The 27,028-nt window shown below is 47.3% G+C and overlaps 2 protein-coding genes across 9 annotated transcripts in view; one reads left to right on the top strand and one right to left on the bottom strand.

Annotated features, from left to right (window-relative positions):
• The window catches only part of RhoBTB (Rho-related BTB domain containing), a 302,716-nt gene extending 280,926 nt beyond the window's left edge, over positions 1-21,790 (bottom strand). The window contains exon 1 of one of the 4 annotated variants that reach the window (XM_084591542.1): positions 21,647-21,790. The gene's annotated coding sequence lies outside the window, so the exon portion shown is untranslated. Of the gene's footprint in view, positions 1-21,384; positions 21,526-21,646 lie in introns of those variants that run through there. The other 3 variants (XM_084591543.1, XM_084591544.1, XM_084591541.1) reach the window with 3 other exon arrangements.
• Positions 21,791-22,357: 567 nt separating this feature from the next.
• Abp1 (Actin binding protein 1) overlaps positions 22,358-27,028 on the top strand; it is a 53,606-nt gene continuing 48,935 nt past the window's right edge. The window contains exons 1-4 of one of the 5 annotated variants that reach the window (XM_084591551.1): positions 22,358-22,424; positions 22,997-23,052; positions 23,116-23,228; positions 24,562-24,636. In XM_084591551.1, coding sequence (XP_084447677.1) covers positions 23,163-23,228; positions 24,562-24,636 — 141 coding nt within the window. In that variant the 5' untranslated portion in view covers positions 22,358-22,424; positions 22,997-23,052; positions 23,116-23,162. The other 4 variants (XM_084591549.1, XM_084591546.1, XM_084591548.1 and 1 more) reach the window with 4 other exon arrangements.

The raw sequence follows: 27,028 nt of genomic DNA on the forward strand, positions 1-27,028 counted from the left end.
CATAATGTTAGTAATGTAGGAGCAAAATTTAATAAATAGAATGATGGTTTAGTTAACCATTCTAAATCAATAATTAAGATATATGGAGAAAAATGAGCATGATAGCTACTGCTACCACCCCGTTTCAAAGGGAACGCTCCTATATTCCATCCATCCCTTTGTTGACAGTTGTCAGCCGTGTGGTGCGGACGCGTGTTCCATCGCTCCTCCGATTGCACGTGGCTACCGGAAACGGACGGACTGGCGACAGCGGGAGCTTCCGAAGCGTCAAATACATGAGTTCTTTATTTTATTAACTTTATTTCGTTTTCAGCTAGTTAGGTTAGGTGCAGCCTAAAGAATAGATTTTAGCTCTTTGTCCTAGCGGCCTGGTTTTTCGTGCCGGCAGCTAGGTTTTCTCGGCGTTCATTCTTTAACTATCTTGTTTAGATAAATACTTTTTTCTAGGCTATTGGCATTCGCAGAATTGATTTTACGCGTGTTTGCTAGTCGTTTCTTGTGTCTTCTTTTGGCAATTTGTATATTCTGAGAATTCGTAATAGATATAGTTCAGTCGATACATGCTTAAGATGTGCAATCAAAAGAAGGTAAAGTGTACTCAGCGTGAGGCGCAGGTTAATCTCAAGGAAACGCGTTTTGACTCTGTAGGTGAAGCGGAAGGCAGCGACGTTTTGTGTCGGTGTTACGTGCTGAGTGCGCGTCAAGATAGATTTGATCAAGAAAGGGGCAGTTTAGTGTCTCCTGTGGATGATTTAGAAAATGAAGTACGTTTGTTAAGGGCAGAAAATCAGAAACTGCTTGGACAGCTTCCTCAAATTGAAAAAAAAGTGGCCGACTTTGTCCTTGGAAAAACGAGGACGAACATTCCAGTGCGGGCCACGTGGCTGGGACCAGCACTGGCATGAAAGACATAAGCAAAGTAGGTCAGGCGGATCCGAACCGACAGAGTTATTTAGAAGCAGCTACTAAGAAGTCGGAAAAAAAGGAAGAAGTAAGAAAGAATGAAAATCCCAGAGATAAGGACACAGATAACCGAAAGCAGGAGCCAACAGTTGGGAGAGGGAGAGAGAAGGCCTAGGTGCTTATCGCCGGAGATTCTAACATGAACAGGTGCAAGCGAGATATCTTGGAACGTGTAAAGGGTGATAAGAGAGTGTTGGTTGGAGCCTTCCCAGGGAGAACAATGAGGGTAGTGCTGAAAGAGAGTAAAAACAGGCTGTTGAAGAATTCCGCAGAGCGCAGTATGGCAATAGTAGCCGCGGGGCTAAACGATGTCCTAAATGGTGACGCTGCAGGAGTGGTGGAAAGTTTAGCTAAGGGAGTTGACGAGATCAGGGAGATAGCACAGCAAGCGCAGATAGTTGTATGCACAGTACCGGAGGTGCTAGGATTGAACGGAAAGCTGGAAAAGGACGTGGTGACAGTTAATCAGGACATAAGAAAGTTAAGCCTGGAGAAGCGTTTCGAAGTGGTTGAGGTAAACAGGGAGGTGCATAAAGCAGGTTTTGGTAGGGCTTTTCAGCCAGATGGCATTCATTTTAACAGAAGGGTGGGAGCAGAGATGGTTGAGGTAAACAGGGAGGTGCATAAAGCAGGTTTTGGTAGGGCTTTTCAGCGAGATGGCATTCATTTTAACAGAAGGGTGGGAGCAGAGATCGGCTGGCGCCTGGCAGGCAGGGCTGTAGCTTTTTTAGGGTGTCCGCGAGGACTCCGTGCACAGAGGTAGTTAGAAGTGAAGCAGAAGGAAGTGTAATAACGGAGGCTCAGCCCCCAAAAATGGCAAGGAGGATGTCGAGAAAGAAGAGTGCAAAAAAAGAAATTTAAGACTAGGATCAGCTACATAAACATGCAAGGAGGTAGAAAAAGAGCGAAATGGCTAGAGATAGAACAGCAGTTGAAGGATGACAGAATAGGTGTGTACGCTCTTTGCGAGACTCATCTCAGGGATCTAGAAGATCCGCCGTTTATAGAAGGCTACGTCTGGGAAGGGTGCAACAGAACGAGAACAGAAAAAAAGAGTGGAGAGGTAGGTATGTTGATACACGAGGGAACAAATTGGCAAAGAATTAAATCATCTTGTAAAGAACATATCTAGGTTTCAGGAACAATTGCCGGCATAAGTACATGGCTAGGGGTAGTTTATTTAGGAACAGGGCACCAATGCAGGCAAGAAAACAATGATCTTGTTGAATGTCTCAGTGACGATATAAGCCAGATTGGAAACGGGGCCAATATTATTCTGCTGGGGGACATGAACAGCCACATCGACGATCTGGATGGATACACACCCTGTCTTGTGTAGGCAGACTAAAACAACAGCGAGCCGACTGTTATGTTAACTAACGGTCCGGCCAAAAATAACGTCATCAAATCAACATATGCAGATTTCCGACTTGAGGCCACGCAGTACCATATCCACGAATCTTTCAAATGCGACCTGCGCATTGCAGAGGACGAAGTGCATCACGTTAAAGGTCCACTGAAAGGGGTCACCAAGAAGGGTAAACAACGCCATAACACGGATAGTTATTGAACCACCCATCATTCTCCCGCAAAAATTTTCTATCTAGCTTCTGCAACGCCAGAGATATCGGCGATTAAAAATGACCCTTCTAATTTTCCCTCTCAACTCGTACGCCGAAGGGAGCCATAAAAAAATAAAGAATACAAGCAAGTTCAAAGCTCCGCCCAGTCATACGTCACTTCGACGAACTTGCGGTTGCCGCGCGCTCGCTCGCTGGCGTACTCGCGTCAACCCGTCCTCGCTCGCACGCGCCTGAGGAGTTCGCGCAGCGACGGTTAGTGTAACCGCGAACCCGTGGTTAGCCCATGTTACACTGCGGACCAAACCATGGTTACACCACTAACCGCGGTTATTGCAAACCGAGCTTGGCGACCTCGGTTTGCGTCGTTAATCGAGGTTATGACGGCGTCTGTTGACGGAGGCTACTCGCCGGCGCCCGAGTGCGCGAAACGTACGAGCGGGTCTGCTTCACAAAGTTATTCATTTGCCCACTGTATCACGTTTAAAGATCGATGTATAGAACATGGTGCCGCCCGACGTCTTCGATTGCGGCCAACAGCGCAGCCACTGCGTACTGAAGCCTTGTCTTGCCTGCAGTATCGTTTGAACGGCTTGTTGCTGAGCAGAACGTCAAAAAATGCGCGGCCTTAGCTATGAAAGTACACGAGTTTGCAACGCTTGCAGCAAGGGATGCCGCGAGCAGGCTGAGGTACGTTACACAATTACCGCGGGGGTGGGGCGCGCGAGCGCGGCGAACGACGGCGCCGTGCGTGACCGTCCCTAGTCGTCGCTAGGCCTAAATTGTTTCGCTTCGAAGCCGCGGCGGTCGACGCTTTGGAACATGATCAACGCTGTCGTAAATCGTCTACTTATGAAACTGCCTTATAGTGAATCTTATCCTGCCATAGTAAAATAATTATAGGATTAACTCTGCCGACGCATTAATCACAGAGCTAGTACGAGCAGATCGGAACAGCCGAAATGCACCAGCGGCAGCTGGCTTGAGCAGAAACTAGCTTGTATCACGGCTATCGCTCTTACCAGCAATTTGCTGCTGGTCAGCGATTCTCACGAGGGCTTCATACTTGATATTCAGCTCAGTATTCCAGACGCCGACAAACTTTAGCACGCTTTATTTCGGACATCGGTGCTAAAGATCCGCCGTGTCGTTCGCGAACGGTATGCGGGTTGGTTGGTTGGTTGGGGCCTTTGGGTTATTCTCGGGGGGGGGGGGGGGGGGGGGGGGGGGGGGGGGATACCGGACACGGGTGCCGGCCTTAATTCGCGGCGGCACTCTTGGTGTCCGGGGGAAGGGGAGATGGGATGTTGGGAGGGGAGGAGGGGCCACAGCGGCGGTGTTTACGGCGGTCGAGGAGGTGCTGCCATCGTGCGGTGCTTGACCATGCTGTTGACGCCTCGTCGGACGACACTCCGGTACTCCTGAAACCACGTTATATAAATAAGATATTTGTAAATGCAGCTTCGTTCTGCCGATCCCTACGTCGCTTCGGTTGTTGTACTTAATGGGCAATGGCCACCTAACCGATAAGGGCGGCGAGCTGTGTAACAGCCCGCACAGAGTTCGAGCAGCGCACGAGCAGACGACGTTCGCAGCTACCGGAAGTGTGTCCGTGACGTCATGGCTGCAGTGGCCGCAGCGAATGGCAGCTTTAGCAAGCCTTGCCAGTCAACTCACCCGTGACGTCACGGGTTAAGGAAATAGTTCCATGCGACACCGCCAAACGACATTCTCTTTGCCCGCGAATTTCAAAAAACGCTATTTTTAAAAAGTAATAATAAATCGCTGGCTTTGTTCCAAGGAGTTATACTTTGCGTTAATGCTCAAAAGGATGTGTTCTACACTCTGAACATGTTTATCAGTGGCTTCTAGGGGGCCGTTTCCGTGGACCTTTAAATTCAAATAAGACGTTTGTCTGTAAGGTCCATCGGAGTTTGCCAGAACCCCGATCACAAAAAAAAAAGAAATAAAAACAGAAATAAATCACGAAGAAAACGCAGTCTATGCCATCGTAGATCCGCCTGGGACGCCTAAAAAGGAGGTGTGTCCGCTACCGCGGATCTACGATGGCATAGACTGAGTTTTCTGCGTGATTTATTTCTGTTTTTATTTCTTTTTTTTTTTGCGATCGGGGTACTGGCAAACTCCGATGGACCTTACAGACAAACGTCTTATTTGAATTTAACGTGATGCACTTCGTCCTCTGCAATTGAAAGATTCGTGGATATGATACTGCGTGGCCTCAAGTCGAAAATCTGCATGTGTTAATTTGATGACGTTATTTTTGGCCGGACCGTTAGTGAACATAACAGTCAGCTCGCTGTTGTTTTAGTCTGCCTACAGAAGACAGGGCTTGCTCTCGATGCAAAACCTATATATTTCGTAATAAGAATCACGGGAGCATGCCCATGGATTCGGAAGACTCCTGGACGACGTCCTGCTCGAACATGCCTCGAACTTGCTCGGTGATCTTCCGCTCTGACCCGCGGTACGGCTTTTGACGGATCATGGTGGGAAGAACCGCGGTGTTAACTATATATGATGGAACCACGAAAGCCATTGCGAACCGTCGGGCTGCTCGAAATCTGGGACACCATGGTTAATCAATATCTGGCGTTCTGACCTATACTCAACAATGAGTGAGCTGATCACCAGAGCTTCGAGCCCACCGGGAATGACAACAGATTCCGATGAACAATTTGTAGTCCACAGTCCGGTATGGCCTTCTTTCAGGGAAACCAATCAATGCGGCATTAATAAGCGTTTTTTTTTTCGCGCAGTGTAAAAAAGCGGAGTCGTTGTGGCCCCAAAAGACTTGTTAGTGGCACGGGAACAGGTCTGAAGGGGAGGTACGACAACGGCATCACACAAACGATCCTCTATACAAATCGTTGAATTTCAGGGGAAGAAAACTGCTAATGCTCAGCGCTCCCGTCCGATAATCCACAGTTGCGCTGCACATACGCAGTAAATCAATTCCCAAGATTACGTCACGTGTAGATCGAGACAGTACCACAAATTTCCGCCAGAAATACCGTGCCTCCAAAAGAAACCTTAAAACTACAGACTCCAGTCGCAAACTTTTACTCCTCACCGATTCCATAAATATTAGCAGTTCTGTACTAAATAAACATAGTTTTGTTTCTCAAAAAGGTTCTTAAAAGCGAAATCCATGACAGAAACGGGAGCGCCAGAGTCTATTAAAGCCACAGTAGAAAAACAGCACATTAACTTTGTTCTTCAACAAGTAAACAGTTGGAGGAATACCAGCCAGCAGCGCACAGTGTCCAAGGACCTGACTTCCGTTGATCGCGCTTGCTAATTTTCCGGCATAGGTGACGGGGCGCACGCGAAACGATGCAGGTGGTGTCGCGCTGCGGTGGGATGCATAAGAATGGCTGCGTATTCCTTCGCCGAGCAAACGGCACCTCGGGGTAGAATCTTCAGGCGAATGAGTAGGATCGGACGGCGGGTCGGGTGGATGTCTTCGGCCGACTGTACCTGGACGACAAGCAACGAGTGCAGTAGCGGGAATGAGACCCGCGACACTGCACCGATAGCACAGCGGAAAGGGCAAATTAAAAGGGGGAGCGTCGACGGCTTCCTGAATGGTAGTGTGCGACGGCGCCCTACCATGTCATAGGATTCAAGCGGTCGGCGTGATGTTACGGTTGAAATAAGAGTGGAACTGTTGGTAAGACTGATCTTGGTCGCTGAGCGTCGAAGTCATCGAGGCAGGTAAAGTCGGTGGCACTGACTGATGTACTGCGCCTAAATGTCGGAAGCCATGCAGGCGTCTACGGCTCGAAAAATAGTGCCATCAGCTAAACCAAAGGGCTATACGAGCTGCTTGCGTCGTAACAGCTCGTCCCGAACAACCTCACGGATGGCGGCAAAGGAGATTCTGGGCTGGAGTTTCTTTGACACTGGCCACAGTGATAACATAGGTCAACCGTGCGAAACTTGGGCGTTATGCGGCGAGTCCTGGGTCTCGAAATGTCCGGCAGTGTCAGATAACGTCGGAGACCGAAATCAAGTTGTCCATGGCAATGAGGAAGTCACAGACGTCTCCCGCAATTCCTTTGAGCAAATGGTCTACTTTATCCTCCCCTGGCTCCGCTGGACAGGTCGCCATTGGAAACTGACCCTGGCAACGTTTAATGCTAGAACCCTAGCTAGTGAAGCTGGTTTAGCAGTGCTGTTAGAGGAACTAGAGGGCATGAAATGGGATGTCATAGGGCTTAGTGAGGTTAGGAGGCTGAATGAGGCATATACTGTACTGAAGGATGGGCATGTACTGTGTTATCGAGGTTTACCAGAGAGGCGACAACTAGGAGTAGGTTTCCTTGTCAATAAGTATATAGCGGGTAATATAGATGAATTCTATAGTATTAATGAGAGGGTTGCAGGCATCGTAGTTAGGCTTAGCGGTATAAACTGAAGGTTGTACAGGCCTATGCACCTACATGTAGTTATGATGACCAGGCAGTTGAAAGCTTCTATGAAGATGTAGAATCGGCAATGCGAAAAGTAAAGACGCAGTATACTGTACTAATGAGCGACTTCAATGCCAAGGTAGGGAAAAAACAGGCAGGAGACAAGGCAGTAGGTGACTATGGCATTGGTTCTAGGAATAGCAGGGGGGAGTTGCTAGTTGAGTTTGCAGAGCGCAATAACTTACGAATCACGAATACCTTCTTCAGCAAACGGAAGAACCGGAAATGGACATGGAAAATTCCTAACGGAGAGACTAAAAATGAAATCGACTTCATAATGTGTTACACCTCCGCCATTATGCAAGATGAAGAGGTAATCGGGAAAGTGCGATGCAGTGACCACAGGATGGTGAGGTCCCGAATTAGCCTAAATCTGAAGAAGGAACGCAACAGATTAGTAAGAAACAAACCCATCAATGAATTAGGGGTGAGAGGGAGGGCAGAAGAGTTCAGGATCTCGCTACAGAATAGGTATTCAGCTCTAACCGAGGATGACGACATTACCCTAGAGGCAAGGAACAATAATTTCACAGATATCATTAATGAGTGCGCGGTAGAAGTAGGCGGTAAGATAGTTAGAGAGGATACCGGTAAGCTGTCTAAGGAGACGAAAGATTTGATTAAGAAACGCCAGAGTGTGAAAGCTTCCAATCCAACAAACCAGATCGAATTGGCCGAGATATCAAAGCTAATCAATAAGCGCAAGGTGGCCGATATAAGGAAGTATAACATGGAGAAAATTGAGCATGCTGTAAAGAACAGGGGAAGCCTTAAAGCGGTAAAGAAGAAATTGGGCATAGGCAAAAACCAGATGTATGCGATAAGGGACAAGGCGGGCAACGTCATCACTAATATGGACAAGATAGTCAAAGTAGCCGAGGAGTTCTATACAGACCTCTACAGTAGCCAAAGTAGTCAGGACCGTAATGAGATTGGCGGTAGGGAAAAACAGTCAGACGTTCCACCAGTGACGAAGGACGAGGTCAAGAAAGCACTAGAAACTATGAAAAGGGGGAAATCAGCTGGAGAGGATCAGATAACTACAGATTTGCTGAAGGACAGAGGGGATATCGTGATAGAAAAACTGGCCACCCTGTATACGCAGTGCCTGTCATCGACGGTACCGGAACCATGGAAGAATGCAAACATTATCCTCATTCACAAGAAAGGGGACTCTAAGGACCTTAAAAATTAGAAAACAATCAGCTGTCTGTTACGTATAAGGTAATTACAAGGTAATCGCTAATAGAATCAGGACAACCTTAGACTGCAATCAAGCAAAGGAGCAAGCAGGGTTTCGGAAACGGTACTCTACTATCGATCATATCCATACCATCAATCAGGTGATAGAAAAAAGCTCGGAATATAACCAGCCCTTATACATAGCATTCATTGATTACGAAAAAGCATTTGACTCAGTTGAAACCTTGGCGGTGATGCAGGCATTGCGAAATCAGGGGGTAGACGAGCCGTACGTGAAAGTGCTGGAAGATATATATAGTGGCTGTACAGCAACCATAGTTCTGCATAAAGAAAGTAACAAAATTCCCATAAAAAAAGGTGTTAGAAAAGGAGACACAATCTCCCCAGTACTATTCACAGCTTGTCTAGAGGAAGTATTCAGAGACTTGGAATGGGAGCAGTTAGGGATAAGGGTAGATGGAGAATACCTCAGTAATCTGCGATTTGCTGATGACATTGCCTTGCTAAGCAACTCGGGGGATGAACTGCAAATAATGATTGATGACCTAGATAGGAAAAGTAGAAAGGTAGGCCTGAAAATCAATATGCAGAAGACTAAGGTAATGTTCAACAGCCTCGGGAAGGAACAGCAGTTTACATTAGGTAGCGAAATACTGGAAGTAGTAGGCGAATATGTCTACTTAGGACAGGTAGTAACCGCAGATCCGGACCATGAAAAGGAAATAACTAGAAGAATAAGATTGGGATGGAGCGCATTTGGGCAAGCACTCGCAGATTATGACTAGCAGCTTACCGGTATCGCTCAAGAGGAAAGTATACAACAGTTGCATCTTGCCTGTACTCACCTATGGGGCTGAAACGTGGAGGCTAACCAAGAGAGTTCTACTTAAGTTGAGGACAACCCAGAGGGCTATGGAACGAAAAATGGTAGGGGTAACATTAAGAGATAGAAAGCGTGCAGAGTGGGTCAGATAAATAACTCAAGTTACCGACATTCTAGTGAAAATTAAGAAGAAGAAATGGACATGGGCAGGACATGTAGTGCGAAGAGAGGATAACCGATAGTCGCTTAGGGTAACAAACTGGATTCCAAGGGAAGGAAAGCGTAGCAGTGGGCGGCAGAAAGTTAGGTGGGCGGATGAGATTAAGAAGTTCGCAGGGAAGTGGATGCAGCTAGCACAGAACCGGGTTAAGTGGAGAAATATGGGAGAGGCCTTCACCCTGCAGTGGGTATAATCAGGCTGATAATGATGATGATCCTCCCCAGTCATCAGGCTGTTTACGGTCTTTCATTGTTTAAGGTTAGCCTCAGTGTACACAATGCAAGTGCCACCCGCATCGTGGGCCCCTGGGCAAGTGTCTGCTCGGCCTGAATCATTGCTTGAGGTACAAACTGTTCCAAGCGGCCAATGCATCTTCGTGATTCTCATACGAAATCAAGGTCTGCGTGTGGAGACACGCTACATTCGACATCTTAGCCACCGATTCCCAGCGGTTATAGCCCACACTCATCAATATCTACTCTGCTTGACCAACAAAGGAAGGGGGCTCCTGAACAGGTTGCGTCGCTGGGTTCGTGCGGAGGGTGGGATGTCGTCGACGGGAAGGGTCCCACGTTGATGTCCGTGACTGCTCCGTAGTCTCCTGCATCGTCACGGGAGACCAGCGAGGCTCCAGATGCGTCGTGTGGGTAGGCGTGGCCAGCACCTGCCACCACATTGCCACGGACGGGGTTAAATACCGAAGTGCCGAACACATGGAGCAGCTGGCGCCTACCGTCACGATCGAGAGTTCGCCGACTGTCGTTCTCTTTTACCTCTGCTGGCCCTTTCCCTTAAAAGCGCCCGATAGTTTTCGGCGCGACTGGCACAGCCGGTGACGTGCACGATGCCGCAGCGCGCATGTGCACAAGCCACCCTCAAGCGCTGGTACGTTTTCTGTGTGCAGACGACAGGGCTCCTGGGAGCAACTGAGGTATAGTTGACTGTAACTGGGGGAGTCGCCTATCGAGGCACTTACTGTCGTGATTAAAGCAATGATGCTATGAGCTTACTGCGAATATTCAAATGGCACAAATAATTTGCAGCTGTCCGTGGAGACGTCCAATCCAACAACGGCCCGAACCCGCATCGACGCCTACAGACGGAGCGATAATACAAGTGCGTACGCACGTTCGTGTTTTACTGAAAATTAATCATTTAAGTGTCTCTTAGAGATTGCACAGTCATGAGGATATCACTTTCTCCTGTACAATCCGCCTTTTGCGCGAGTTTTCTGCGCATGCGCGAAGTCGTAGCGGCGACCGATGGAAACACATTGAGCGGCGTCGACGGCGTTTCTCGGCGCCGCCAGTGCACGGGGGCTTGCGGCACCGGGAGGCACGGTGGCCGTCACAGGCTTGGCAAAGCGATCCAACCACATCTGCCGCGTACGGTTGCCACTCTCTAAGCGCGCCAAGATGCAAGACGCGGTTTTTCAGGTTTCCTTCGCCGAGCCGCGGCCAACAACGACGTGAAGCTACAATTAGGGCCACCAAGCGTCAAGATGTGAATGGCCGACCTTAGCTACCTAAAGCGTACTCTAGACTGTGCGAAAAACACTTCGTTACAGGTATGTATGCATCTAAAGGAAATGTGCATAATGAAAAGTATCTACCGGAGTTTGCACCAAGCCTGTAACCCACCAGTGATAGCCGCAATGAGCATTTGTTCGGCGCGTCTGATGGCGATGTATTTTGTCGTGTTTTCTTTATGTGCGAAGGGGCCGGGTAGCGCAGATATCACTGGTGGCTGTGTGCGCTAGACCGTAATATTTAGCATGTTTTATCGCGACTGCCGCCTGACTAAAAAGAAAAGAAAAATTGGGCGTTTGTTGTGATGCACCGCCGTTCGCGAGCCGAGTGGTTGAGCTGGTCATGAGGCTCGCGAACGGCAGTGCATTAAAACGCCGTATTTTTTTTCTTGTTAGGCAGTCACGATAAAACATGCTAAACATTACGGCCTAGCGCACAGAGCCGCCTGTGATATCTAAGCTACCTAGCCCTTTCGCACATAAAGAAAAGAAAGGACAAAATACATCGCCTTCAGGCCCCGGCGCAACTAAAGCAATCACGCACCGAAAAAATCCTTATTGCAGCTATCCCTGGTACGCTACAGCCTGGGTGAAAACTCCAGTAGGTACTTTTCATCATGCACATTTCGTTTAGATGCATACATACCTGTAGTATCTGTGTTTTTGCCGCTCGGAGCATATGACGCACTTGACACTCTTGCACAACGCGCAATATTTTTTTTTTAAATTAAAGGCTCGCCTTCGTGCATGCCAAAGCATCCGGATTTTGTTCCTTTTGTGTACGCAATCAGATGCACTTCGTTAGGGAGCTTGATAATCGTCGTCTACGTCCAACCGTTTGCAACGGCAAGGAAACCGCCCGGCACAATAAATGAGTCTCCTGGAGGGTTCATGCTCGTTCACTTGCAGAGTGGATCGCTCTGGACGTAGAACAGGGTTGGTTCCTGACCGAGATGCGCATCCGATATGTAGGAGATTCACATGTGTCACCAAGTTGTTGATTCCGCAGAAATCGCGGCGGAGGCAGAAATGAACGTTGGAGATCCTTTCACAACAGAATGACCATTCTCTGCGCACCGAGAACCTTTTCACCACTGCGACCACATCCGTTCTGACTCCTGAGGCCAGAAACCGGCTACAGCTCTGAATCATTCATTGCCAGAAAAATGCAGCGCGTTTCCTGCAGGTGTGCATTCCGGCCGGGACAATGCCCTTTTCACGGGGTGTGTATATGTGCCTCTCTGCCGATCTTCGTGGATGAAATCCTATAGCTGCACGGTTGTAGATGACGCGAGGAGGAAGCGACGCCCATTGCACCATGCCGGCGCCGCGGTGACCGCATTGTGCTCGGTAACTCAAGACACCCCGCGCATATGCGCCGCTCAAAGTCACAGGAGACGATTCCACTTAGCTCTGCAGCATCAACAAACCCCTGGCTGCTTTGCCATTTGAGATCCCCCCCTCTCTCTCTCTCTCTGCCCCCCCCCCCCCCCCCCCGCTCTCCTGTCTGCCGAAAACCTGCACGCTGAGAGCGTCTCATTCTGTCACGTCGAACACGGCCCGCGCTACACGCTCTTACAATACGAAGATAGTATATGCGTACGTGCGTTATGAGTGGATTGTGAAAACGCTCTACCTTCCCCCATACTGCGTGAACATGATATGCTGCAATCACTGTCACTACTTTCCGCTCCGAGGCCAAAAAAGGGGGGGGAAGCTTTCGCTTTCTACCAGCGTTGGCGTGGCCATTTCGTATGGTGCGCTTTCGCGTCGTCTGCTACACTGCCGCTCAATGTGTTTCCCGCCCGCCCCCGCATGATGGCGCCACATCCTCGCGCTAAAGGCGGATTCCATCGATTTCGCGAATTCGTCGCAGAGGCCGACGCGCGTGCGCGCACGTTATATTGGGGCTTACGGCGGCCGGACGTACGCCGCTGGGCCGCCATTCGCCAGTTTCAATTCGCTTCATGTTGGTCGGCCTTTAAGCACGTTCATCGAAATCCCCGGGCTCACAACGAAATCTGACTGGTCAGCACAGTGATGACGCCATAGGTCGTGACGTCGTTCAAACACTCTTGAGGAGGCCTTTAATACCCCAGTCAAGCGTGCAAGTTAAAGTGCACTTACGCGGAGTGCACTTCGTAGCTCGAAAGGAACTTTACGCTACGCAGTGCTAAATGGGAAAGCGGAGTGCACTCACATAAGCACTCGTTGGTACGAAACTGGCAACTGAAAAATATGTTTAAAAAAATAAATTGGAGCCTCCAAGCGCGAAGTTCAGAGAACTGCTTTTTAAAGTAGTAGTAGTAAAACATTCAAAAAATGCTTAAACTTTGACACCAGGCCATGATTCGGAGACCCCCTATCAACAAAAACCATGAACAATAACTACCACCCCCTAACTGAAAATGGCGTAGCCGCAGTGGCGCACCACGCTTAATGTGGAAGTTGCGTACGCGGTTACATCACGTTTTTGTTATGTGATATTTAGCTAGTCGCTAAACACACTTCTCAAATGAAAATATGCACAAAACACGTAAAATCAACTTGTATACATATCTTATTACATAATACATTTGTGACGAAGACATTTCTGCCGGCGAGGCTACGCACTTAGCCCTCAAAGTCTGTTTTGCGAACGCACTCCGACCTGAGTGCACACTTTGGCAAGTCCACTTATGTTACGCCGTTTAGCAGTGGTAGAGTGCACTTTTCGTAAGTGACACTCGCCGTAAGTGCACTTTATTTTGCGTGCTTGACATGGGTATAAGAGGAGGTCTTATAGACCTCTTCTAAAGGCATACTGCACAAATATCCAGAATATTGAAAAAGCGCCACCAATTGCATTCTCAAGACACGATTACAATACAGACACATAATTCGGGCCAGTTTTGAGCGGATGGCTTTATTTTTGACGTTTTCTGAGCGGCCGCCGGGTCAGAGGCAGCGCGCTCCGGACTATGTGCCGGCGGATGTGACGTCACATTTACCCTCAGCAACGTCATGGCCTCGCAGCCCCGACCACCTGAGAGATAACACGGCACCTTGAGGGGTTCCTTTGCTTCCTAGCCTTATGCTGGGAGACTCTGCGTCCTGAAATTTAATCACCGCCCTTCTGCCCTGAAGAAAGTTCTTAATGTAATTGTATGTTCTTTTGCCTACGTTTACTTCCTCAAGACCTTTTAGTACCGCGTCATGTCTGATATTATCGAAGGCCTTCGTGAGGTCTAGGCCTAGGATCACCTTAGTGTATAGCCCTTTCTTGTCTATGATATCATGTCTTAGTCTGAGCATTATGTCCTGCGTGCTGAGCTTAGGTCTGAAGCCTACCATCTCATGCGGCCATAGGTTTTCATCCTCCATGTATTTTGTTAATCTCGCTTGCACTACGTGTTCCATGAGCTTCCCCACACATGATGTCAGAAAGATTGGTCTTAGGTTTTCTAAGTTTGGTTCTTTCCCGGCTTAGGAATGAGAATCACTCCTGCCTTTTTCCATTCGTCCGGTAATTTACTTTCTTTCCATACTTTGTTTATGTATCGTGTGATTGCTTCCCCCGAGCCTTCATCTAGATTTCTAAGCATGACATTTGATATCTTATCTGGTCCAGAGGCCGAGCGAGTTCTTAACCCCGCAATAGCTGCTCTGACTTCTGCTACCGTGATATCTGCATCTAGTTTGCCATTCTCTGGACCCCCATATTCCGCTTGTTTAATTTCTGTTGTTTCTCCTACGTATATTTCTTTGAGTCTCTCCATTAGTTGCTTATCCGTCCCATGGAAAGCGTGTCTCGCCTTCACTTGGTTGATGCTAGCTGTCTGTTTTGATTTGTTCGGGTCTAGGAGGTGCCTCAGTAGGTTCCACGTTTTGGCTAAGCTCATATTCCTATCCATTTCGTCACACGTGCTGCACCAGTTTTGCTCGTTAAGTTTTATCGCGTAGGTTTCCATGTCTTTCATATGCCTGGCTAGCGTTCTTCTTAGGTTTCTGTTCCATTTTTGGGATTTCAGTTTTTTTTCAAGTCTCTCCTTCTCCTTCCACATACTCATTAGTTTGCTGTCCATTATTTCGGGCGTGTCTTCCCCTTCGGCAGCCATTTCCGCGCTCTTAGCATCCTCTCTAAGCTGTTTAGCCCAGGTATTTATATCCTCAATTTCTTCAATTCCGTGGTCTCCCCGAATTGCTCGGAATTTATCCCACTCCGTTATTTTGGTCTTTTTGATCTTCCTCAGTTTCACCCCTTCTCCCACTTTGGTGGCTATTATGTAGTGATCACTGCCCAGGTTCTCCATGGTGTTGCTCAACTCGACTTTACTAGCATTTTTACTGAAAGTGAGGTCTGGCGCCGCGTCTCTGGTTACACTGCCGCCGACTCTAGTGGGCGCACACGGGTCTGTGTGTAAGGTTAAGCCAAGAGTTTGGGACTCTTCCAGGATAAGTCTACCTTTTAGGTCCTGCCTTACATACCCCCACTCCTGATGCGCCGCATTAAGTCTCCCACTATCACCAGCGGGTTCAACCCGGCCAATTTGATGGCTTTCTTGAATATCGTTCCGAATTTGGTTTTCTTTTGTCTTGGGCTGCTATAAATGTTAAGCAAAAAGATACTTTTTGCTTTCTTCCGCCCTGTTATTATTTCTACCAAGACTGCTTCTATGCTTCCAGTGCTAACATCGTGCTCTAAGGTTGCTATGTTTCTCTTGACCAGCGTGGCCACCCTGCATTTTTCTCCCAGATTGCTGCAAAAACTTTGGTATCCGGTCAATTTGACTTGATAACCTCCGGTCTCCTGGAGTGCTATAGCAATCGGTTTGTCGTCTAGATTTTCTAGGTGCTGCTGCAGTAGTGCCCTTTTTCGTCGGTACCCCCGGCAATTCCATTGCCATGTGGTAGCGTTCTCTTTCTTATTTCGGTTCTTTTCCATTGTTGGAGTATACTATTTGTTCTAGTTTCGTCATCCTATCAGCGATGCAGCTTAGCGCCACAAGGATTTGGTCTATCGACTCCTTTATGTCGCCCAAGGCGTTAAACCTGTTATTAATTTCTTGCATTTGTGCATCTATTCGTCCCTCTAGCTGTTTAAACCACGTGCTTAGTTCTTCTTCTCCATTTCTATTCAACATAGCAATGAGAGGCCTCCCAGCTAAGCTGAATGGGATCTCTGGAATAAAGTTCAGCATGTATGCTGACGATATTAACATCTGGGTGAACAATGGAAGTGATGCAGAAATTGAGTGGAGCCTGCAGAGAGATGCAGACGCCGTGGTGAAGTATGCAGCCGACAGAGGACCAGCATGCTCACCGCAGAAGTCGGAGCTCTTTAGGTACAACACCAACAGCAGAGCCAAAAAGCCAATAAACATCAAAGTGGTAGTAGAGGGCCTAGAGGTGCCGCAGGTCGAGGAGATGAGGGTCCTGGGTATGGTTATCAATCATAAAGGCAACAATACCAATACCATTAAGAAATTAGCAACATATGCGGATCAAGTGCAAGGCATATTCAGAAGGATAGCAGTAAAAGGGAGAGGCCTAAAAGAGAGAAGCCTCCTAAGAATATCACAGACGTACATAACAAGCAGAATCTGCTATGCAACGCTGTACTTAAATATGAACAAAGAGAACATAGATAAACTAGACAGGATACTGAGGAAATGTGCCAAGAGGGCTCTAGGACTTCCCATATCCACATCAACGGAACGTCTTGAGAAAATTGGTATCCACAACAGATGGGCCGAGCTAGCTGAGGGAGTTAGAATAGCTCAGCTGGAGCGGCTTAGCCAATCTGAAACAGGAAGAAAAATACTAGAATGGATAGACATCAAACCGGGATACACTGCTCATAAGACAGTGGATATCCCGGAAGAGATAAGAGCCAGGATACGCGTCCCGCCTATGCCAAAAAATATGCACCCCGAATATAACAAAGAGAGGCGCGGGCATAGAGCCAGAGCCTACGAGAAAAGAATGGGAGAACAACCAGCAGAACAAGCGGCCTACGTAGATGCTGCATGTGGACGGCAAGGAGCAGCCGTATCCGCAGTAGTCGACGGAACAGGAGCACCTGTAGTATCGGCTTCAAGCCGCACGAGAGACGCCAACGCGGCGGAGGAATTGGCAGTAGCGCTCGCTTGTGTCGGTACCAAGGCTAAATTCATACTAAGCGATAGCAAAAATGCGGTCAGAAATTTTGGGAAGGGAAGAATATCAGAAGAAGCTAAACGAGTCCTCGAATCGAGGCCGCTTGAGCGCAACGTGGAAATTATATGGATACCAGCACATGAATCCATCGCAGGGAATGAGGCTGCTCACGAGTTTGCCCGAGCTCTCTATCACCGGGCGGCTGCCGAGCAGCCCTCTTGCATGGATATAAAAGATAGCCTAATCTCGTACAAAGAGGTTACAGAGCACTATAAACTAAGCAGAAGGGTCTATCCGCCGCCAGACCGTTCCCTCGGAAACGGGGAGGCAATTGCATGGAGGAGGCTACAAGGGGGCAATCATATTAGTCCCGTTTGGGTATATGCAACAATTTCGAAAGATGAAAAGGATCTACATTGCATAACATGTGGGAGATGGGGCACTCTAGATCATATTATTTGGGAATGTAACAACAGCCCAGAAGCTAAAGAAAATATAGATAGAGACGCCTGGGAGACCCTGCTGCGAAGCGAGGACCCCGCTCAGCAGCAGCAAGCCATCCGCCTGGCGGCTGAGGCCGTGAAGCAACAATGTATATTCACCAGACCTTAGTTCGCGAGGCTCCTGAGTAAGGCTCCATCAGGCCTGCGTGCCGGGGAGTCCGAAACGGAGCTTCTTCTCGGTGGAAATAAAGGTTTTCAACAACAACAACCGACCACCTGAGTTGGTAGACCGGCTACGCGCAGTCTCGGTTCCCCCCTTCGCGCCCTGCACAATGCTGCGGAGTGCGGAATGCTGCAGACGAAGGAGGTCGAGGCGGACGCGTACGGAGGGCGCGGGCAATAGACCTCTCCTGACCTACGTCACGAATGACGTTTTGGAGAAGGGGCGAAAGAGGCGGTTGCCACGCGGCCACGTGGCTTGGCCTGGTGGGCAAAACATTCCGCTGCTGGTGGCATGGTGCAGGAAATTTGGTCTCGTCTGGGGACAAATCGCTGTGTTTTTCTCAATACCGTCAAGCTCTCGCGTGGTGTGATGCGATATTGGATCGAAGATGACCAACGGCATGCGTTTCAAGTGTTTGCCATGCCAGTTGAGTGAACAAAAATAATTGCATGCATGCTTGTCGAGACTGTCATCTTTTTCAAGGTAAAAATTGTAATGGGTTCTAAGGAGTGTTGCATATTGTACCGGATCTGAATACACGATTTGAAGCAAAAAGTGCCCAGCAGATTCCCGCCGCTTCTGGGAGACCCGGCTGAAAAGGACGCTTTTGCCCACCAAGCAGGTTTTCCTTCGGTGCGCCCTGTCGTCACGTGCCACATTGTAAGCAAATAGGAAGAAGTCTTGCGCGCTGGAAGGGAAGGATCAGTTGTGTGCAGCGTGGTTTAAAGCTACGCGCTGAGTCCGCTGTCCCGTAGGAACACGAGCAGCAGTAAAAGTGACTGGTAATCTGAGCTTTCACAGGAGGCCGCTAGGTGCGGTGATTTCAGAAATATTCATAAAAATACTTTCCGCTCATTTCTGTTCATGTGTACTTCGCCATTCCTGTCTTGCTGCGTGCGACTGGAAACAGCGACATCGCTCTCGACGAATGTCGAACCGCTGGCTGCACAATTTCCCTCCACTGTTTGGCTTTCCCTAACCACACAACATTTGTTTGTTTCGACAACCAAATGCTCTACAATTAACGGGCGGTTGATAGTCACAGGAGGCTTGAAGTTGCAGTATATTCACTGCATCACTTTAATTTTAGTTCAAACTTTTATACTAGCCTCCCCACAGAGTGGGAATGACAACAAATGAACAACCAGCTTCCGTATTTCTCATGCGATCTTCAACCATCGAGTATGTGACATCCAGCAAACGTTCGCCAAAACCGTTAGAGAATCAGAAGAAATAACACGCGATACTCATTGAGGTTTTTAAAAAGGATTGACGCATTCGGTGCTACATGGCCATTTTGAATGACCACTGAGAAATTTTCTCATTCGTGCGCGTTAGATGACGTTGAGGGTGGCGACTTCAAACTCAACTTCAAAAGCGATAGAGGCTTGCCAAGTTGGGGCTCGACTGCACTTGAAAATTGCAACCTCGATCTGCATTGAGTTGAATGAGTTCAATGAGGATCGAAACTATTTTCGAGCCGATGTTTGTCTACAATATCTTATACTTGCCCATATACTATAATGGAGGAATACCTAAATGGTATACAGTGCCATTTAATCTCCTCATCTAAGCTAAAACAGTCAGTCTGTGCAATATTCGGCTGAGAGGTGAAATGTTTACTACATCGTTTGCGACTTGTACCTGGTGCGTAACAAAGTTCTCAGGAAATAAAGATGCTTCGCTTAAATTAAAAGAAAAAACTGGTAATGAATATCTGCGAAAGAAAACAACTTGCAACTCAACTAAGCATTTTTTCCCCTCATGGGTGAAAATTATCTTTTTGTATATATAGGAAAATCTAGGAAATATTAGGCTAGAAATTTTGGGAGAAAAGGTTTTTGAGGTTGATAGCAGAAGAACTGAGACGAGGCCGATTCAAAACGAAATAGTAACGAAAAGAAAATGTGATTAACAAACACCTAGCAAAAAAAGGGCCATTTGTTTAACCTACACCAGTGTAGAAAATCTCCTATACCTACAATAGATTTTTGCTGCACAGGTGTAGCTGGTGTAGGCTAAACAAATGGCCCTACAAAAACATCACGAGATCTCTATCACAGTTGCGACGCAACCGTTCTTTGCGTAGCGTTCAGGATGGTGTCATAGCATCCCATTTAGCACCTACCTGCCAGTCTATAGTTTAAGGCTGCGATAGGGATTCGATCCGACGACATATGTACCTCCAATTGCATGCCGTCAATCGTCCGAGAAGCGAAACGGATGCCTTCCTTTGCCCCAAAACAAACACACATTTAACTTTACCAAACTCTAGCCCCGCCGCGTAGGGCGCTCTACTACTGTGCCCAAGGATACGGGATCGAACCCCGGCTGCAGCAAACCGCTTTTCGATGAAGGCGCAAAGCCAGGCGCCTGTGCGCTGTCAGCGCACTTTAAGAACCCCAGGTGGTCGAAATTTCTGGAGCCCTCCACCGCGGCGTCTTGTATAGGCTGAGTTAAGCAATTGCCGCTAATTGAACGATATGGGAGCGAGAGAAGCGACTCATGCCGATCAGATCGGTACAAACCGCGCTGCACGCAATGCAATTTCGTGTACTGTAAATGAGTATAACCTTCTGCTGGAGGCCCGTTGCATCAAAGGGCAGGATAGGACGAAACGACTCCTAAAAAGAAGCCCATTGCGGTCAATTATACACCTGCGGCTAGAGCAAGGCGGTTCTTTGAGGGGCATGCACGAACAAGTTAGGATGTTCAAGATCAGCTATGGATGCGCCAAACAATCACTTTCGGGATCTGAAATATCAACACTTGTGAAGCACCAAAGGAAACCCCTTTTCGTCGGCCAAGATAGCAAGACGCGTCTCCAGGTGCAGTTATCTTTACGACAGGCCGCTGACCTCGAACGCTGTCAGCAGAGCTTCACGGCACAGCTCGGATGTCTTACAGAGCACCCACGCCAAGGAACCAACGCGTCAACAGAAAAACAGGTTTCAATCCGTGCTCGTTTCTTTACATCTTAGCGTATTCGAGCACCGGCCAAACACTGGTGAGGCCCGTCAGCCAAGCCCAGGGACGATGCAGGAAAAAAAAAAAAGAAACATTGCTGCATATATATACTGCGCCACAGCGGAAGAGGTGCGTCGAACTCGAACTTGGCGCAACGCCAAGAGCAACACCCCGGCTGACACATCGGGCGCGCTTCCTAAAACACACGCGCAACTCGCGGCAATGCACAGCTGGAGAAAGCCAAGGCTGCGTCTTGCATCGCTGACGAAAGCCAAATTATACGGATGCAAAAAAAAAAAAATTCGGCTCCGATCAAAGCTAGCACAGGCAGCGCTATGTCAGCAAATACCGTAGTCAGCAGACACATCACCAGGGCGACAGCGCGGAAACGACTCCTCCTTATCGTTGTTATTGTACAGACCCGCGCGATAGGAAAAGTCACGGATCCCACGCAAGCAACCGTCCAAAACAGCTGATCGACGTGCCAGCTAATGGGCGACATTTACGGATACATTTGCATGATCTGAGGATTAAATAGGTTCTCAGAGAATGATGAGCTCTACATGAGCATGACACGCGCCTGGTTCATTTGCACCAACAATCTCATGGAAAACATTCCCAAAAACAAGGACCCAATTTGCAAATAGACGATGTTTGCTCGGCTCGTTTAAATCGTGCCTTTGGTAGAACGAGATCGCAATTTTCCGCAAAAATTAAACGTACATGGATTCAAAGGCACTACTTCGCGTGACCATGCTAGAACGATACTCCAACAAAGACAAAAATTTTCAAATACGCACCTTCAACACACTCCTTCAGAAACTACAAATTTCAGGAGCTCTGTACACGGCCTCTTACAGAGGGCTTGTTTCAAACCGCGCAGCTGCCATCAGCTGAGACGCAACAAAGAGACGAAGCCATTCATTGCGCGGGTTACGAGTACACTACCTGCGCGCCGATGCCGCTGCATAGAGCAATAGTTAGGGGCAAAGTAACATACTATAATGTCATCGCTAGATTTTTTTTTTTTTTTTTGAAAGAAAAAGGCGAGCAGCCACTTACGAACAAAGTATGCCGTCCAGTATACTTGATCTCGGTTGTCAAAACTACGGTGATGTAGGGAATAATCATTGACGTCACGCCGTTAGCGCCATCTCCAGTGCATCTCGCTAAAAAACTACTGTGCAGTTTTTGTTTCCGTTCGCCTTGAGTTCTGCTGCAGTTAAGTTTACTTTTTGCTAAAGAAACTGTTACATTACCACATGAAAACTCCACAACACAAATTAGTGAAAATTACGGAAACGCGACAATGTCGCTTATCGCAGCACCACACCGCTGCTGCGAGACTTTGGTGAACTAAATGCGCAAATGCCGGGTCTCTATCGGACCATATGCGCCAACTTTAGTTCACTGTTTACCCGGTGAGGGCTTTGATAACATTACAATCACCGTCTTGCTCTCTTATGGTGGTCTCATGGAACGCTGTACTTTGGTCTATTACATTCAAGGAGGGCATATAAAACTTTATATCCTCCTTGGTTAAATTTGCTATTTGTCGATGCCATATAGTTAATACTACTAGTCCCCGTGAACTGCTAGCGATTGCGAACTTGACATTACTCAAATAGTTCAGATCAGTATTATAAACTGGCTTAAAAACAGGGTTTACAACAGCACAAATCTTTATTTACATGATTTGTTGGCTTGGAAAAACTTACAGGGACTTCGGCTGCTGTTAGTAACTGTAACTATGCAGCGCCAATTCTCCCGTAGCGTTACTTTCCTGGCGGCATAGGGAATGAACTAGGACACTTTCGTCAGAGAGGTTCTATCTGAAGAGGTAAAACGGATAGTTGGAAGCACGTGAAGTTGAGCTGTTGGGCAGGCCCACTGGTATTCTAATAGCACATGCTCCAAGCGTAGGCTGTTGTGCTGTTGTCTAGCGGTGCGCCTCGCGGGGCCAATTCGCCGGCAGGTCGCTTGCAAACATGGCTGTCAACTTAGTGAAGCACAAAGACGAGCTGCTCAGTGCATGGAAAGAAGTGGTAGACGATAAAGTCGAGACTAACTGGTAATTGGTCGGCTTGAAATATGCACTTGCCGAAGAAACGGCAGCACGATCAGTCGAGGGCGCAGCTGCTTGTCGTCCGGTCAAATGGCTTGCGGGGATCGAGTCAGGAAGTGCAAAACTTCGATCATACTTTGATCATAAAAGTTCTTGACCGCACTCTGGAATGTTCTAATAGTTAGCTGAGCCTTGCGTAGGTCCCTAATGATCCTGTTTTTGACGATGTGATATTTCAGAGTTCGCCGCGTAATTTTTTCTGCTTGTCGTCCGTGGATCGTAGTGCTGCTGACAGGAGCCTTGTCAGTCAATCGTGCTCTCATCTCACAAGTTAACTTATTTTTCAGGGCCTTGTTCGGTTACGATAAGCAAAGCTACGACCTCTGCGTTGTAGGGAAGGGAGGTGAGATGATCTTCAGGTGTGTTTTAAAGTGGTGTAACTCAAGCGGTGTGTTGCTCGGCGCAGCTGGTGGCCTCGGGGAGTTGACCGAAGAGCTAAACTGTGGGAAGATCATGTATGCTTTCTGCAAAGTTCAAGATCCTAGCGCAAGCCTCTCCAAGTTCGTCCTCATCAATTGGGTATGAGATTCTTAACATTGTGTACAAGTTGCAACAGGCCAGCTTGACTTTGCTGTAGATCGTGGCGCGCACGAGTGACCGGCTGCATTCTTGCCTTTAGCGTGCACACTTTGAGCATAACGTGAAATCAAAAGATGTTCAACACATAATCATTGCTGTTTTATTCCCAGTCAAAAATAGTCAGTGGGTTCAATTGGGAATTTCCCAATTTCCCAATTGAAATGAATGGGTCAAAAACCAATTGTGTTTTCGCCACCCATTGGGCCTGACCATTTGATATGAATTGGTGCTCCCAATTGGAAATAATAGGTCACCCATAGACCAAATGGTTCACCAATTGAACTCAAATGGCATACCCATTGAGCCCAAATGGTTTGAACTCACATAGCAGAAAAAAAAAAAAAGAATGGAAATGCAATTTCAATGTTTTGTGTCCAGAAGTTATAGGGGAGCCGACTTCTATACAAGTGGAATGAAATTACAATTTTTTACAGAAATCATATATGAGACAAGCATGCATTACGCACACGGAACTAATACAGATTCAATTATATATCCACAGGTTGCAGACTTATATACTCCATTCTTTGAACAGTGCTGCTGGGACCAGTGACACATTTTTGTTATTCAGAATTAACTTATTTAATTATGCCTGCAATTAGAGTGAACATGATATAATCAGTCAATAAGATTAAGCGGCATAAACTTTTTATAAGAACTTTTCACTGTTGTCTCTTAATAGAGGTATGTATATCTGTGCACATCTCAGTCAAGGATATCACTGACGACTTTCCCAATTGGGAATGTTTGCTTAGGACCAATTAGAACCAATGGGAAGCCCAGTTGGAAGCCCAATTCGTTTCAAATGGGCGTCCCAATTGGGAGCGAAGGAATCCCAATTGGGATTGAAGTAACCCATTGGGCTTCCCATTAGCTCAATGAGTTTATTCAATCCCAAATGGGACCCCCAAATGGTTTCTTCATTCCCAATTGGGAGTCATGAAACCAACTGGATGTCCCAATTGGGAGTGAGGAAACCAACTGGGCTTCCCAATTGGGAGTGGAGAAACCATTTGGGTTGGACAGTGCCCATTGGACAAACCATTTGGGATTGGCAGAACCAATTCAATCTGACTGGTCTTCCCAATTGGACCCATTGATTTTCTTTGACTGGGTTCCGATTGGGATTGAAGAACCCGCGCGAAATGCCTGCAGATATTAGAGGTTTTGAGGACGAGGTTGCTGCATCTTTCGGAGCTTTCTAGCACACTGATAACCTTGCCTTTAATTGTATTACCCCCCCCCCCCCCCCCCTTTCGACTATTTTTTACAGCAAGGTGAAGGAGCACCATTAGTAAAGAAAGGTTGCTGTGCCAATCACCTCATGGACATTAGCAACTTTTTTCGGGTGCGTACAGTTTTGTGTGCATTTCTTTGTTATCAAGAAGGCTGTGTCAGTGCACACTGTCAACAAGGACAGTGTGTGGTGGTCATGCTGACCTCTCTTGATCAGCTAGGCAAGCCACGTTCTGAATGTTATCCTTATTTAAAAAAGATGGCTGATGGAGTTTAGTGTGCCTGAGCTGAGCTACAGACAGTGCTGCACTCTGCAGGGAGACTATCTGCCAGTTGATTTTCTTTAACGTGCAACGAATTCAATAGTTTTTGTAGCTTGCTTCTACCTAAATGTGACAGTTCAGGTGAAACTTTAGCCAAGCTGCAAAATGCTACAGCCATTAAGCCGGATCATGTGAAGAAGCATTTCAATTAGGACCAGTGAAGATATTCTGCAAATGGCTGTTTGTTGGTTCGACATCTGTAGCAGGAAGGGAAAAACTACCACATGCTGCCGGTGGAATTTGATCCCACCGGCGGCATGTGGTCTTTTTTTCTTTCTAATCGATTATCTCTACGATTACCTTATTTTCTCACATTGACCAACACCAAAACTGTATAGTGTTCCGATAAAGTTGCAGAACACTGCATATATCCCCTTTGGTTTCCTTTGTATCAGTGGCTGTTGCCTCCCTTTGTATGTATCTCATAGCAAAGCCCCCTCATTTTCCTTAGATTTGTTTGCTGCAGTGCATATGAGCATGCAGGAATTTTCAGCGAGACATAGCCCACCAATGCTTTGTTGGTTTGTGAAAAGGCGACACAGCCACTAGCATGTACACGGCATATTATACTCTCGCTATACTGCCTAGTTTGTTGTATAATCATAATAGTCCTTCAATGTTTTTACTTCGCCGAAAGTTTGATATAGGGACAGGAGCAGCCGTTAGGGGCACCCTTGTCTTTCAGAGGGAATCGGAGCGGCACGGCTGCTGGCACTCTACGGCATACACGGTAGTGAAAAAAAATGTGTCGAAATATACCCACGAATGTTGATAGCATCTTCTGAAATATTACTTTGAGAGAAGTTTGGGGAAAAGATAATCAAGGGCAATTTAGCCTCAAATCAGGTCTTGGAGCGAGGATTTGGATGGCAGCTAATGCACCTATCTTCACGTCCTTCTCATTAATGCCGTTTCTCTCGTTTCATGCACTAACTAGCCGGCCAAAATGCCCTTTTTATTGCTGTCTGACATAATGTGAACAATGATGAGGTATTAATGAAAATTGCAAACCTTATTAGGTAAGAAGGACGTTTACTTCATAAAAAAATATTTAGCACACAGGAGTGTGGGATTGCGGCCTCCCGCATGAAGGTAGTAATGAGTTGAAATGATTTTCATATCTTCATTTGTTTAAATGTTTTACCAAGGGAGTAACAAATACCACTGCATGCTTATACAACTATAAAGAGGGATAATTAAATTCCATCCCGCCATTGTGTATCGACGCTTAATGTTATGCTTGAACAATTACATCTGTGTATGCGTGCACACGCATAGTGCTGGAAATAGGTCTGTTTAATTCAGAACTGGTGCCGGCGAGGTGGAGTTCCAGTTCTGTGGTTCAGGTGCACCGTGTTAGCAGCGTCACACATCACTGATGCGGCATTTTTCAAACGAGCCTTGTCGTCTGCTCGCCAGTTCTCATTGGCCGCGAGTTAAGTTCTCTCGGGGCATCTATTTTCGTGCTTTGCGAAGTCATGGACAACAACATCGCTGAAGTCATATTTAAGAAATTTCTGGAGTCTTCCGACAGTGAGGATGAGGAATCCGACGACGTGCTTTCCTTCGCGGCAACAGTTTTTTTTTTTTTTTCATTTTTCATTTTATTACTCTCAAGGCCGGTCAGGCGTTACAGAGAGGAGTGGGGAAATAAAAAATAAAAGAAACAAACAAATAAACAGTTACAATTCATAAGCATTAACAGTATCCTTGAATTTTTCAAAGTCTTTGATGACGACGACAGTGGAGGGCAGGTGATTCCAGTCCGAGGCAGTTCTGGGGATGAAGGAATTATGATATTGGACAGTCCTGCACTGTGGGATGTGCACCTTTAGGTGTTGATCTCTGCGGGACGATATGTGCACCGGAGGAGTAAACAGGGACTGCTTTAAGTTTTCGTTGCCGTAATATATTGTTAGGGGAAACTTACACAGCGGTAAACGCTAGATAACTCTCAGAAGCACACACCACCAGCACGAACCCCAGCTTAGCCTGAGCGTCGTCTTCTTCACAACACCACATCAGTGTGTCGTTGTCGTCTAGATATTGCGCACCGTAACAGTATTCCCCGCACGGGAGAAGCACCGTCCCGGTGCTGCCTACACAGGAGAACTTGAATGGTATGGTTTCAGACGGGCGACGTGCACAATTTCTGGATCAGGGGTTGTGGAAGGATATTTG

This window comes from Amblyomma maculatum, chromosome 1 (genome assembly GCF_055883805.1).
Source record: "Amblyomma maculatum isolate TAMU_Amacu chromosome 1, ASM5588380v1, whole genome shotgun sequence".
NCBI lineage: Eukaryota > Metazoa > Arthropoda > Arachnida > Ixodida > Ixodidae > Amblyomma > Amblyomma maculatum.